Source organism: Taudactylus pleione, unplaced genomic scaffold (genome assembly GCF_031769625.1).
Source record: "Taudactylus pleione unplaced genomic scaffold, aTauple2 ptg000117l, whole genome shotgun sequence".
NCBI classification, from domain to species: Eukaryota; Metazoa; Chordata; class Amphibia; order Anura; family Myobatrachidae; genus Taudactylus; species Taudactylus pleione.
In genome coordinates, this window is record NW_028284519.1 from 20761690 (window position 1) to 20777040 (window position 15351).

Genomic DNA, 15351 nt, shown 5'->3' on the forward strand with positions numbered 1-15351 from the left:
TAATATTACGGTGCATAAACTCATACCTCTTCAAAATCACTTTTTAATTCAGTAACAATGACATAGGATCATTTTTTTGTGATGCTTTGGGATGAGAGAAGTCATGTCTGGTTAACTCCACACTTCAAAATGAAAAAAAAATATTGTCCTTATGAAAGTCTAATTAAAACGCCCTTTAAAAGGATCTATTTGGACGTATTTTGAACATTAGAAAGTGGGCTGTCATTCACAGTACACGAAAGCAAAGTCCCAGAATCCCTTGTGGTTTGAGCGATTGGCATCTCTGAGTAGACTCTTGTGATTGATGTGTTTTATGAACCTCATGGTTTCTTTGTCTCTGTAAACCAAGGCCAGGCAATTGTTCTCTGGATACACTGTGAGAAGCTAAGAACAAGAGGAAGGGTTATGAGCAGGATTAGGTGTAACCAATACATACAACAGCAATACATAGGAGGAGGGAAGAAGAGCAGAATACAAACTGTAGAGAACATAACAATCACCCACATGCTGCACTGTATAGGAATGCCCATTCGCTGCTCTCTTTGTGCAGTGGAATACAGTAGATTATGGTATTTAAAATGACTAAATCTGGAATATGAGGATTATACAAAAGAGCTACTAATATTTGCAAATATTATATGTATGTAAACGTTTCTGGAGCATATCACAGCTGAAGATACAGGAGACGTACTTCCCAAAATTTCCAATTTGAGAATCATCATATTGTAGGACTACTACCCATGTTTAGTTGCAGGACAACCAAATCTCTGCAGGATACAGATGTGTCCTACATCTATCCTCAATAAGCCATGCAGCGTGACATGCTTGGCGTGAGTGAGCCGCCAGTACCCGTGCAACTAAATATGGACCCACAAGTGGCGTCATCAGCGGAGGGATGGGAGGTCAGCGCAATGACGACAGGCTACACACTACAGGACCAGGATGCATACCGGGTTCCCATGGTAGCGAACTGAAGTGATCCGTACTACGAGCCAGGAGCTGATATCATACAGACCTCAGTCGTCACAGACAACCATCCCCTGGACCACCACAGCAAATTTTCCTGTATCCTGTAATAGACCAACCTGTCAGTTGTGACAGACGGGGTGTTCCTTATAGGTTACTCTCTTGTGTCTCCTATAGGATGGACTGATGGATGGGCAGTGCAGATCTCAGTGTAGTATGAGAATGAACTAACTAACAGCAATGACGGAATGCTTCTGTTCATGTATTAATGTTATGTGCAACATAGTTACTTGGTGGTCAAACTACAATTGATTATATTCAATCCATTTTTAGATAAATCAATCTGTGATTACTCTGTCCAGGTGCCGTGAATAAACTAAAATTATAGTGAGCCAGATGTTAATTGCTTAGTGATACACCTAATATCTATCTTTTGTATCCATGACCTCAAAGACGAATAACTGCAAGATTTTGACAAACAGATCATTTTGAGCTACATTATGAATGCTTACATATTCATCTTGACAGATTTATTGAAGGAAGTCTCTGTACTCTATTGCATATTGAATGGACTGTACCGGTTCCAAGTATAAATTAATTAAATTGAGCCTCCTTAGATCTAGAACTGTTCAAAATCCTCCTGAGGTTTTGTATAGTAGGTAAGAACTTGTGCCCTCTATGTCACAGGAACAGCAGCAATTACCTTATTCTAAAAGAGTCTGTAGACTGACCTGCAATGCCTTCAGGTCAACTGCAGCTGACGGAATCTGGGATTTCACTATATTAATACCTCCTGGTAGAGAGTAAAATTCTAGCTTGTACCTTTGACATACATCACAGCCCTATTGAACTTAAGTGGTGAGAAACCATTCCTCCACATACAGAATTCTGCAATCTGCTAGATTTTGCATGGATCTGTTTTTAGTGCTGATAGTCACCATAATGGTCTTGGCGCTATTCCCTATTCATGAAGGAACGAAAAGGATGTTTAAATTTAGTCTCAATAAACTGCCGAAAATGCAACTTTGTGCTTCTCTGGACATAAGATGATGGTCTTTTTAGGAAAGTGCCTTTGTTGGACAAAATATAATTGTCACTTCATAGTCGTGCCTATCACCTTAGGACCTCTCGCTGCATTAATTATATTATTTACATTTTTCTCATATTATGCTACTCATTTGATCCTCATTCTTACCTTAATGATACAATAGGAGGACATCAGCACAATCTCACATTTCTGTCTGTTTGGTGCAAAGAGATAATGAACCTACTGGATGGTACCCGATCTCAAGCCCGACATTTAAAAGTCAGGTTCTTTTACTGGGACATAATAGCATTTGCACTGCAAACCAGTATTTGTGCAGCTTTGTAAATGAGAATTAGTGCAGATGGCATCACATAGCAAGGTAATATGAGAAGATTTCAGCTGTAGCACTAGAATTCACTAATAATGTGTATAAAGTGCAGGGGACATCTACAGCTGTTGTTGTTCCTCAGTTTCTCCCATTTACTTTACCTCCTCATCTTCCTCTTTGGCGATGTAAGAAGTGAATCCTCCATACTCTGTTTCCCAGTCTAAAGCAAAAAGGAAAATGTTATAAAACTAGCCGCAAGGTCCAGCATGTTAGTAAAATGAGCAGCATGTTTACACTACATTCACTAAGCTGCATTACCTTTTACCTGTCACCTAACTACACCCAGTGTGGGAAGCCATTTGCAGGCATCAAGCAATGTTCAGATAAATGCAGCCAGTTTACAGGGAACCAATGAAATCACTTAGGCACTGAATGGAAATGAATAGGTGGCTATGGGGGAAAGAGTAGAGAAGTTGCCCATAGCGACCAATCAGTTGCTATCTAGCATTTACTAAGTACATTCTATATGATAGGTAGAAGCTGATTGGTTGCCAAGAGCAACTTCTCCACTCTTCAGAAAGTTTGATAGATCACCCACATTGTCAAAAATTGTTGTCAGCTAACAAGATGGCTGCCATCACTGTGTATACAGAGAGTGAGACATGTACTTAAAGATGTAAAAGATAATGAAGGGATAATTATAATATATGTACTCTAGCCAGGTTCACTAAAATGAACTGTGATACTGACCTTCACAACCACAGAACAACTGAAGGTCCAGAGCAAACTCCTGCCGCTCAGGATCATGGTCATGAATCATGGTGTAGTGCCCATGCTCCCAGTGTCTTAGTTCTCCACTACACATTGGAACACTTTCACCTGTAAGAGAGAAAGGACCCAATGAAAAAGAGAGATAGAAAAGGGAAAGATAGACATAGAGAGAGACACAGACAAAGAGGGGGAGAGAGAGAGACGCACACACAATGAGGGAGAGAGAGAGAGAGACACACACACACAAACAAAGAGGGAGAGAGAGAGAGAGAAGCAATGAGAGAGAGAGAACAAGTTAAAGAATAGTACTAAAAGTACTCACTCCCTGCCTCAGCATTGGGACCAGATTGCTCAACCCCACAGTCACCAACTTGTGCAGAGGTCCTAGCACTACTTTGGGAGGATCCCTCTTCTTCATCAGACTCCTCATTAATGGGAGCCAAGAAATGTAGCTTAAGGCCAGTGAGATTAGACAGCAACAGGAAGAAGGACTCTGATCTCAAGAGCTCCATGCAGCCAGTCACTGCATCAGGTAGGTCTCCTGTTGCCCGCTTGTAACACCTAAATCACACCCGGACAGGTAAGAGGGATACCGAATATTATTTACAGAAGCAGTGCCCCCCCAGGTCATTCCCTCACCTCCTGTTGGGTGGACCCAGCAGCTCCCACTCAATAGCCTGTGTCTCCAATGCTGCACATACTGCACTGAATTTCTCTTCCTAAAATGAGACGATAGCAAAGAAATAATAATCTGCCCTCTATTCTCTCATTTACAAACATCCACTTTTTATTTCAACAACACAATGTCTTCTATGCTAATGTCAGTTTACTGATTATGATGTTCCTATCTATTACAGCGTTCCCACCTTCTGTGATATTCCCTTCATAATGTCAGTCTGGTCCTTATTTCCTTCCTATTACCAACTCATTTTGGCTAAATAAACAACTGTATCTGCGGGTCCTTCAATCCCCCCTTCAGCTGCTGTAACACAAACCTTAAGGAAGTCTTTTAGGAGAATTTCAGATGCTTCTTCAAATTCCTCTTGAATCTGGTCTTCCAGAGTCAGGTAAAGTGGATTTATCCACTCATGTAAAATTTCATGCTGTGGAAAGGATAAGCAGATAATTCACTAGTGATATATAGTGCATCCGGAAAGCGCTTCACTTTTTCCACATTTTGTTATGTTACAGCCTTATTCCAAAATGGAATAAATAAATGTTTGTACTCAAAATTCTACACACAATACCCCATAATGAGAACGTGTAAAAAGTTTTCTTTGAGATTTTTGCAAATTGAATAAAAAAAAACAAACCTAAGAAATCACATGTACATAAGTATTCACAGCCTTTGCCATGAAGCTCAAAATTGAGTTCAGGTGCATCCTGTTTCTACTGATCATCCTTGAGATGTTCCTACAGCTTAATTGGAGCCCACATGTGGTAAATTCAGTTGATTGGACATGATTTTGAAAGGTATACACCTATCTATATAAAGGTCACACACTTGACAGTGCATGTCAGAGCACAAACCAAACATGAAGTCCAAGGAATTGTCTGTAGACCTCAGAGACAGGATTGTCTCGAGGCACAAATCTGGGGAAGGGTATAGAAAAATATCTGCTGCTTTGAAGGTCCCAATGAGCACAGTGGCCTCCATCATCCGTAAATGGAAGAAGTTCGGAACCACCAGGACTCTTCCTAGAGTTGGCCGGCCGTCTAAACTGAGCGATCGTGGGAGAAGGGCCCTAGTCAGGGAGGTGACCAAGAACCCGATGGTCATGCTTTCAAAGCTACAGCATTCCTCTGTGGAGAGAGGAGAACCTTCCAGAAGAACAACCATCTCTGCCAGGGGCGTATCTATAATGTGTGCAGGGTGTGCGTCGAACATGGGCCCCGCACCGCACACCCTGCACTCATAATATTACTTACCTCTCCGGAGTCCCACGTTGGCGCTGGTGTCCGGCGCTGTAAAACGACTGGAAAATGGCCGCGCGGCCATATTCCCGACATTTACGCATGCGCAGTACAGGGAAAATGGCTGCCGCGGCCATTTTCCCGCTGACCTGTGCGTACATTATAGATTCTGAGCACACTCTAGTGTGCTGCTGGCCGCCGGGCGGAGAAGAGGGAGCCCGTGTCGGAGACTGCACACGGGCCCCCTCCTCTCTAGAAATGCCCCTGATCTCTGCAGCAATCCAACAATCAGGCCTGTATGGTAGAGTGGCCAGGCAGAAGCCACTCCTTAGCAAAAAGCACATGGTAGCCCACCTGGAGTCTGCCAAAATGCACATGAAGGACTCTCAGACCATGAGAAACAAAATTCTCTGGTCTGATGATACAAAGATTGAACTCTTTGGCGTACATGCCAGACGTTATGTTTGGAGGAAACCAGTGAAGCATGGTGGTGGCAGCATCATGCTAGGGGCAAGTTTTTCTGCGGTAGGAACTGGGAGACTAGTCAGGATAGAAGGAAAGATGAATGCAGCAATGTACAGAGACATCCTGGATGAAAACCTGCTCCAGAGCGCTCTTGACCTCAGACTGGGGCGACAGTTCATCTTTCAGCAGAACAGCGACCCTAAGCACGCAGCCAAGACATCAAAGGAGTGGCTTCAGAACAACTCTGTGAAAGTCCTTGAGTGGCCCAGCCAGAGCCCAGACTTGAATCCAATTGAACATCTCTGGAGAGATTTGAAAATGGCTGTGCACCGACGATTCCCATCCAACCTGATGGAGCTTGAGAGGTGCTGCAAAGAGAAATGGGCGAAACTGCCCAAAGATAGGCGTGCCAAGCTTTTGGCATCATATTCAAAAAGACTTGAGGCTGTAATTGCTGCCAAAGGTGCATCAACAAAGTATTGAGCAAAGGCTGTGAATACTTATGTACATGTGATTTGTTAGGTTTTTTTTTTTTATTTACATTTGTAAAAATCTCAAAAAAAAACTTTTTACATGTTGTCATTATGGGGTATTGTGTGTAGAATTTTGAGGACAAAAATTAATTTATTCAATTTTATAATAAGGCTGTAACATAACAAAATGTGAAAAAAGTGAAGCGCTGTGAATACTTTCTGGATGCACTGTAATTACACTGGGTTCTATGTAATTGCAGAATCTTACATCATGGGATAAGCCAGCAGGTAATGCACTAGTGATATAATTACTCTGGGTTCTATGTCATTTAAGAATCTTACATCATGGGATAAGGCAGCAGGTAATGCACTAGTGATATCATTACACTGGGTTCTATATAATTACAGAATCTTACATCATGGGATAAGGCAGCAGATAATGCACTAGTGATATAATTACACTGGGTTCTATGTAATTGCAGAATCTTACATCATGGAATAAGGCAGCAGATAATGCACTAGTGATATCATTACACTGGGTTCTATGTAATTACAGAATCTTACATCATGGGATAAGGCAGCAGATAATGCACTAGTGATATCATTACTCTGGGTTCTATGTAATTGCAGAATCTTACATCATGGAATAAGGCAGCAGATAATGCACTAGTGATATCATTACACTGGGTTCTATGTAATTACAGAATCTTACATCATGGGATAAGGCAGTAAATAATGCACTAGTGATATAATTACACTGGGTTCTATGTAATTGCAGAATCTTACATCATGGGATAAGGCAGTAGGTAATGCACTAGTGATATCATTACACTGGGTTGTATGTAATTGCAGAATCTTACATCATGGGATAAGCCAGCAGATAATGCACTAGTGATATAATTACTCTGGGTTCTATGTAATTGCAGAATCTTACATCATGGAATAAGGCAGCAGATAATGCACTAGTGATATCATTACTCTGGGTTCTATGTAATTACAGAATCTTACATCATGGGATAAGGCAGCAGATAATGCACTAGTGATATAATTACACTGGGTTCTATGTAATTACAGAATCTTACATCATGGGATAAGGCAGCAGATAATGCACTAGTGATATCATTAGTCTGGGTTCTATGTAATTACAGAATCTTACATCATGGGGTACGTGAGGATTACGGACAGGCACAGGGTCCAAAGTCCGTGGTGGTCTTTCCAAAGATCTGCCATGAAACCATCCGCTTACAGACAAGCGACATTTGTCCTCACAGAGGACCTCTGAGACCTGCAACACGAGGGAGGAATATGCAATAAAATATGAGAAGAAACACCACCTAGGCAGGTTAGATTTACTAAAGTGCGGGTTTACAAAAGTGGAGTTGTTGTCCACAGCAACCGATCAGATTCTACTTATTTATCTAGTACCTTCTAGAAAATTATAGCTAGAATCTGATTTGTTGCTATGGGCAACATCTCAATTTTTTTTAAACCTGCACTTTAGTAAATATACCCCTAGTGTTTGATGATATGAGAAAGAATGGGGAAAACATAATGCATCCAATCACTTGCATGACTATTTTACGTTATTTATATGGCGCCACAAGGAGTCCGTAGAACTTACATAACACGTAATCAAAAGCAATGCAAACAAGACCAGAAAAAAAATGCAAAAGAAAGTATGAAACATAACGTGGGATACAAGCTATATAACCATGATGCACATACAGTCAGGTCCATAAATATTGGGACATTGACAGAATTTTCATATTTTGTCCTCTATTCACCACCACAATGGCTTTGAAATGAAACAAATAAAAAGTGGGAGGCACATATAGAAACTGTTGTAATTCCTACACCGTTCACCCGATTTGGATGTAATTACCCTCAAATTAAATCTGAAAGTCTGCAGTTAAAGCACATCTTGTTTGCTTCATTTCAAAACCATTGTGGTTGTGAATAGAGGCCAAAATCTGAAAATTCTGTCAATGTCCCAATATTTATGGACCTGACTGTATATGGTCATAAAACCAACAAAGCAGCGGCGGATGAACCCACAGATTCAGTGCCACCGTTGGCAATGGGGAGGAGATGATGGTATAAGTTAGGGAAGGAAACACTCACAAGGGAGGAGGGTCCTGTCTGTAAGAGCTAGGATAGGAGTGACACAGAGGAAAGAGTGGGCAAGGACTATGGAGCGTGGGTAGGATGAGAGCTGTAATAAAGAAGTACATTTTGAGAACCTGTCTGATGCTTTGAAGTGAGGTGGAGAAAATAATAGGGAAAGGGAGAGAGTTCCAGAGGTAAGGAGCAACACGGACAAAACCTTGAGAGGCAGGAGTGAGAGGAGATAATACTCATTGTGTCCACCGCCATTGCAAGCTTTCCCTCGTATCCCATAAAAATAGACGCGAAACTTGTAATGTAGGCACTACAATAAGTGCCGATATGTCAGCAGTTGGCGATGCACAGCAGGATATCACATAGAAATCAATTCCCCCCTATACAGCCTTGATTGACAGCATGTTTTATAAGAGCTAAATATTACTCCAATATCCTCACAAACATGATAAAAAAAACCTAGAACAGAAAAAACATTAGGTGGCCATTGCATACTGCGGTCACATCTTGCACTTTTTACCTGGTGGAACGAAACTGGAGAGACTTCAAAGAAGACGAGTGTGTTCCATGATGGGATAAGAGACTTCGTAATAGGTCCAGGCTGTGCCCGCTCTGTAAAAAGGAAAAAGTACAGTATGAGTGAATATATATTATATATATATATATATATATATATATATATATATATACACATACACACATATATACACACACTAGTGGTACACAGCGCTAGACTTTTCTCAGATAAATTGTTTCAAATATATGTTCATAGAAAACAGTCAGTTCAGTATTTCAGTCCGCTTTAAATGCACTACCCCTATATATAGGGTGGCTGCTCCTCTTCCCAAATAACTGTGCTTCAACCAGCTCCAATAGTAATCTGAAAAAGGTGGAAAAAAGCACCTCCTAGTGCAGTATTTTTGGTAAGAAAGAAATCCTTCACCAGGACTTGGCACCCTCTATGTGTTGAAGGTGTACCTTTATATGGTGGACTACACCACTTGATAATTCACATGTACAAAAATCTTGGATAGCAAATCACTGGGTCCTTATCCCTTTGGCACAGTACCAGGATTAACTATCCGGTAAGACTGAGAGCAGGCATGAAAAAAAGTAAAATAACAGTGTAATTCTACACACACAGGTTTATTTACAGATCAAACCAAATAGCAAATGCCTGTACATAAAAAAAAGTTCAATAAAAACGTATCTGAAGTATACCGTCTCCATATTGGTAGAGGATGTAGTATATGACCTTATCGCCTCAACGCGTTTCGTCCTTGTGTCTTAACCTTTGGACTTCATCAGGAGGAATAACATAATAGTATGCTCATGCACATATATCTTTTTTTGGAGTCATTACATATATATATATATATATATATATATATGTGTGTGTACTTTCTTTCTAAAGTATGGTTCACTATTATTTTCCCCTAATGACAACCTTAACTTTTAATAACTGAAATTTTGCTAGACACCTTCATTTTTTTTCTTTCTTATTTTAATATACAGATTTAGTTGGACATATTATTTAGAAAACATGAAAAACGGTTATTGTAGGGCTTACCAGTGCTGTATAGGTCAAGAGACCCCCCATCCGCCGCAGTCCATTCAGGAACCAGATACAATATAAAAGCAAATCTTCTCCCTTCCAGCTCATCGTCATGACACAGCAACACGTCTGTGCAGAGTGAGAAAGAGAAAGGCTATGGGACACAGTAATATACAGAGCCTCAACAAATAGGAATATTTTTCTGGAATATATGACACCTAGGTGGTGCTGTTCCTTAGAGGGTAACTATTATTTAGATACCAAATGCCCTGTCTCTGGTGAAATCTTATAAAAGTGGAAGAAAGGCTAATTTAATGGATGATATTACTCGGTGGAGCTATAAAACACAAAGATTTAGGAAATTAAAGAATTTGACTTGAATTAGGGCCTGATTCACAGATATACGTTCTCGTCTGATGATGAATGCACTTCTATGATGGTTAGGGGGTCTGCGGAGGACCTGTTCTGGGCATATGGAGAATGGGTCCTGCAATCTCACTCGCAGATCCCCACAAGCTGCAGCATGATTGACATGCTGCGGCGTTTGGGGTGTGTGCCTTGTCGCCGTTCCCGGAAACTGGGGTGTGTCGCCCCCGTTTTCCAGGAGGTACAAGGCCAGGGTCTGCGTCAGCGGACACAGATACCTGGCCCAGTGTTCTCCTCAGAAAATTTTTCCAGCTGGGTGGCATCAAGAAACATCCGGGCGGGGGCCTTCGCAATAATAAAATGTTTTAAATCCATTTTTTAAACAGCCCTCAGATACTGGCCCCTATTGCAGGCTACATAGAATATATATTTATAGAGCAGCTCCACATATACTGTCCCCACTTGCAGGCTACATAGAATATTTTTTTTATACAGCTACACAGATACTGGACCCACTTACAGACTCCCAAATACTGTCCCCACTTTCAGGCTCACAAATACTGTCCCCACAGATTTTTTTTTTTCAGCTCCAACACTGTGAGAGTGGACGCAGGTCTACTCTCTTCAATCAGTTCAGGCGACTGTTCCCGCCTTAACAGTGCGCCTGTGCTTTTATACAGGGGGAGGGATCTTTGCCCTCCAGTCTTACACCTCCCTGCACTGTGATGGACAACGTCCCCCTGCACCGTTGCAGCATCCCCTGCCCGGCGCTCTCACCCGCCCCAATGATGCATCCCATGCTCGGCACCTCCCCCCATCCCAATGCCGCGTCCCCTGCCCGGAACCTTCCCCGCCCCAATGCGCCGCCTCCCGGAAGCCCCACTAACGTATCCTTATTGCCGGCGGACACGGAACCTCCAATGTGAAGAACATGTGACGACGGCGCTCGGCGTCACATCCGGCATCCGTGGAAACAAGTACACATTAAGGTTGACCTGGGTAACAGGGGACGCAGCGCATTGGGGGAGGGGGAAGTGCCGGGCGGTAGCTGTTTCTTGCCCGACGTTGCACCTGCTACAAACAGCCTGGGGAGAACACTGCTGACCTCATGCATGACCAGGCACCAAGCTTCAGTTCCCGCAGCCTGACCAAAGGGAGCAACCATAGTGACCATCGATCGGCTTCAGTGCTGAGATCGCACATGCAGCAAGGGGGTGTCTGAGAGCTCCTTCTGCACATGAATCTGAGATGGACGGATTTGCACAGCCACTTGTGTGCACCTCTGAATCAGGCCCTTAGTCAGGGAAAAAGAAGAAAGGGGGTTGCAAACAGGACTAGTAAGTTTCTATATATTTTACTTCTGACAACACTAAAACACTATTGAAACTTCCAATAAGTAGAGGAATTCCTGTCTTTAAGTTTTCAGACAAAAGCTGTTTGCACATCTATGGCACAGTAACGCATGCAGCATATTGCTGGCTCTATGTGTCTACCTCACACCTGTGTAGTTGTACTGGGCGCACGATACATCTACAGTCGTCTCCAACTCCACATTGGTCACCTCTGAAAGCCACTGGCGGAAATCCTCAAACAGAACCTTCCTTAAACAGAAAGAGGATGAGAGAAGTGAGGCAGGTGGGGGACTGTGTGATAAGAGTGGTGGGTGGAGCACACTGGGAGGAGGGAGGGGGGGGTTGGATGTCCCAAATATGAATCTATCACCTAGCAGCCAGATTTGCTCAGTGTGCCTTATGGAACCGGGCCAAATCAGAGAGAGCGTGGGCAACCACTGAGGCAGGAGTGCTAGGAATGGAATCGGTCCCCTCACGACTGGCACGTCCTCTGCGCGCCATCCAGTCATATCGCATCCATTAGCTATTTGGGACTTTGCTTATCGCGGTTATAAAATCGCACCCACTCCAGCCCAACAGTTCCACTATTAACAATCCTGAAATCCTTCCTGGGTGTAGCCTGACTCCATTTAAACACTGGAAACTCGGAGGGGGGGGGGGGGTATTAAGGTGCCTTCCCCTGGTGTAGTAGCCTGCATCTGAATGAGCAAGCACTGAGATGCCCACTTTCCTTGCCTCTGGACGCTGTAACACTGCCGGTGATTCTTGACTCAGCACCATCAGCACTTGCACCAGTCCTATGGCAGGTGCAGTGTCTCCATCTGACTATGGCCTCTGTGGTTGTGGCTCTGTGTCTGGGAAAGCAGCTGCCATCACTGACATGCCTGAGACACTCCCATGACACGCCTGCGACACTCCCATGACACGCCTGCGACACTCCCATGACACGCCTGCGACACTCCCATGACACGCCTGCGACACTCCCATGACACGCCCATGACATGCCTGCGACACTCCCATGACATGCCTGTGACACTTCCATAACACGCCTGCGACACTCCCATAACACGCCTGCGACACTCCCATAACATGCCTGCGACATTCCCATAACACTCCCATGACACGCCTGCGACACTCCCATGACATGCCCGCGACACTCCCATGACATGCCTGCGAGTCTGACTTTTTCTGCGTTCACTTTGCTGTCCCTTTTCTGACACCATCTGTCCTGATTGCAGCAGTATCTTTGTGTAACACGTATCGTAGGGGTTTGCAAGACTATTGGTGCATGCGCAGTTTGCTGAACTGCAGGACCATCGGCATTGCCTGCACCTCTGAACCAGGCCCTAGATGAGCACTAAAGGTTCTATATAGTGACCATATAACAATCTCACCTTAATGCACTTATGTGTGGCTCTTTCCTGCTTTTCAAATCCTCTGACTGTAAAAGAAAATTCATAGAACAATATTGAGGACACACAGCTACAAACACCATACGCACTGTAGAGGGGTCACTGGTATCTGGATGCAAACAAGTTGGATGTATTAATTTCATCTCATACAGAGATATGTGTGAAAGATTCCTGGCACCAGTTTGATCTGACATAATTTGGTGCTGCTGGCAAATCCTTCCCCTGCCGCTATATAGCTCACTGTCTGTGACTTTCTGTATTTGCCATTGACCTCATCATACAATGATACTGCCCCCGTCACATGCAGCCCCTCCTCACTCACATAATCACACGAACAGACATGTCACTGTAGAGATGGCCAATGAGCATCGATGGTCTTGCAATTGATGGAGGATATCCAGTAGTTCTTCACCATCATATGGCAACATGACAGCGACGGCTTTTTTTTGTTATCCCCTCTTGAAGGGAACAGAGCTTAGCCCCACTTACTTCCCTGATTGGGCCGCCAAGTGCCATGCCCCTCTGCAGAAATGTCCATCGTCAAGTGCAAACCATTGATGGTTCCCACTGATGGTTTCATGCCATCGATGTTAACTACCAATTGCACCATCAATGGTTAATCGCTAGGTCACTGTTTCCCACAAGACCTGCTGCGAGTATTCAAATGAAAGTCAAAGTAAATTGCTTTTGAAAACACAAATAGGGATGCACAGACTATGAGCATCTAATGAATAAAGGAAACAATAATACAAAATATATAATAAACTTAAAACAAACCTGACACTGTCAAAACATGCTAGGTAACGCTCCCATAAATGACAACTAAAGTAACATAAAAAAATAAAACTAAAATACAAGAACGTTATCTGAGCTCCCTAGTCCAGTGGTTCCCAAACTTTTTTGAACCACAGCGCCCTAGAGTATCAGAACTGTTTAAACGGCACCCCTAAGCCAAAATGTTATTGAGAAACTCCGAAAAATTTTTAGTAAAGTGCAGTAAATTGTGCTGTCCTGTCATCCTTAGGGTCAGTTATGTGGTGGGGGACAGGTTTGCGCTTCTGTTTGTCTACAAATTTACATTACATTGACCATAAATAATTTGATTTGGTGCTGGACCACCAACCGGAGGCATCCCTGCAAGTGTCCTGAGGCACCCCAGGGTGCTGCGGTGTACAGTTTGGGAACCACTGCCCTAGTCTTTTTACAGGAATATTCAAAATATGATTGGCTGCAGGTTGTCCAACACCCACCAATTTCAAAGCTGAGGACATCCTTGACTCTAAACACTAGAAGAACAGTGGTCACAGGGGTATCTTCCCCTCCCTATTTTTATTACTGTACAGTAGGGATCCGGTTGAAATCCCAACAGTCAAGATGCTTACAATGCCGGAGCCGGCATCCCGAAACCTGTCAGAATCCCGGTGCCGGCATCCCAACGGTAAGTACTGCGGTTAAGGGGAAGGTTTAGGCACTAAGGGGGGGGGGGGAGGTTAGGTTTAGGCACCAGGAAGGGAGGGTTAAGGAGAGGGCTAGGATACTGACCGACAAGTGTTGGTATCCTAACCCTGTCAGGTTGCCGGAGTCTGTATTGTGACCGCCAGCATCCTGTATCCAAGCCGTACAGTATGATGATGTACCATACAATAGAAATTCTGATGTACAACAGTTATTTATTAGTGTATGTACTTTTTATCTGTACAAAAAGATAGATCTGAGAATATCCTAGACAAGAACAAATTGAATATAATCAGGTGTTCAGACATCAATCAAAAGCACTGTAAAAAACAGCAAAACAAAGACACAGACACTGTAGTATCAAATCTGGTCAGGTGGTGGCAGCAGTTATCCTCCCCAATAATTATTAATGGCAAAACTACATCATGTAAACTTATCAATTTAATTAGGCTCCAGACAGGAAGAACTGGGTCATTGACTGCTGATTTGTTACATCATGTAAATTGTCCGCATCATATTAGAATTAGTAGGTTTTGGGGAATTAAAGTCTTTCTATATTGCAGATTTTATTTTTCATTTTTAATATAAATAAAAGGTGGAATCTCCATCATAAAATCATACACTTGCCACTAATCTACTTTTCAACTCTTTCATGAAGTAACTTTTTTTCTTTATTTGCACAAGTAGTCATGTGGCTTACTGTACCTGCTGAAATTTGTACAGATCATTGGATTTGTCATTGAAATTCAAGGCCAGTAATTCTTCCTTCAACCCATACAGAAATTCTGTGTTTTGAATGAAGGGATGGATCACACAATGCTGGAAAGGGACGCAATCTAAGGTAACAGGACCTAGAGAGAACACAGTAACATAAATATATGCAACATGAACAATATAGATAAACCACGTTCAGACCTGGCAAAATGATTATATGTGTGTACATATAATATTCAGGCGCCCATAAAAAATGACTATATACTTGATGATGTCTAAAAATGAAGAAAGCAGATCCTAATGTGGTAATCTGTACTACACACCTAAATATACTAAAACAATAAAAATCTGGATCTATAGTCAGTATCAAATGAATAAAACTGATACATCAGTGGTGTAATTGACAACTCTGACCAGCCAAACAAAGAGCGCTAA

The 15351-nt window shown here is 42.7% G+C and overlaps 1 protein-coding gene across 1 annotated transcript in view; it reads right to left on the reverse strand.

Moving 5' to 3' along the window:
• The window catches only part of OGFOD1 (2-oxoglutarate and iron dependent oxygenase domain containing 1), an 18156-nt gene continuing 2805 nt past the window's right edge, over window positions 1-15351 (reverse strand). Inside the window, exons 2-13 of the mRNA XM_088471902.1 lie at window positions 14908-15053; window positions 12730-12776; window positions 11484-11584; window positions 9633-9746; window positions 8583-8674; window positions 7101-7229; window positions 4088-4195; window positions 3732-3811; window positions 3415-3653; window positions 3072-3200; window positions 2483-2541; window positions 1-384 (exon numbers count right to left, since the gene is read on the reverse strand). Of these exons, the coding sequence (XP_088328028.1) occupies window positions 223-384; window positions 2483-2541; window positions 3072-3200; window positions 3415-3653; window positions 3732-3811; window positions 4088-4195; window positions 7101-7229; window positions 8583-8674; window positions 9633-9746; window positions 11484-11584; window positions 12730-12776; window positions 14908-15053 (1406 nt within the window). The 3' untranslated portion in view covers window positions 1-222. The remainder of the gene's footprint in view (window positions 385-2482; window positions 2542-3071; window positions 3201-3414; window positions 3654-3731; window positions 3812-4087; window positions 4196-7100; window positions 7230-8582; window positions 8675-9632; window positions 9747-11483; window positions 11585-12729; window positions 12777-14907; window positions 15054-15351) is intronic.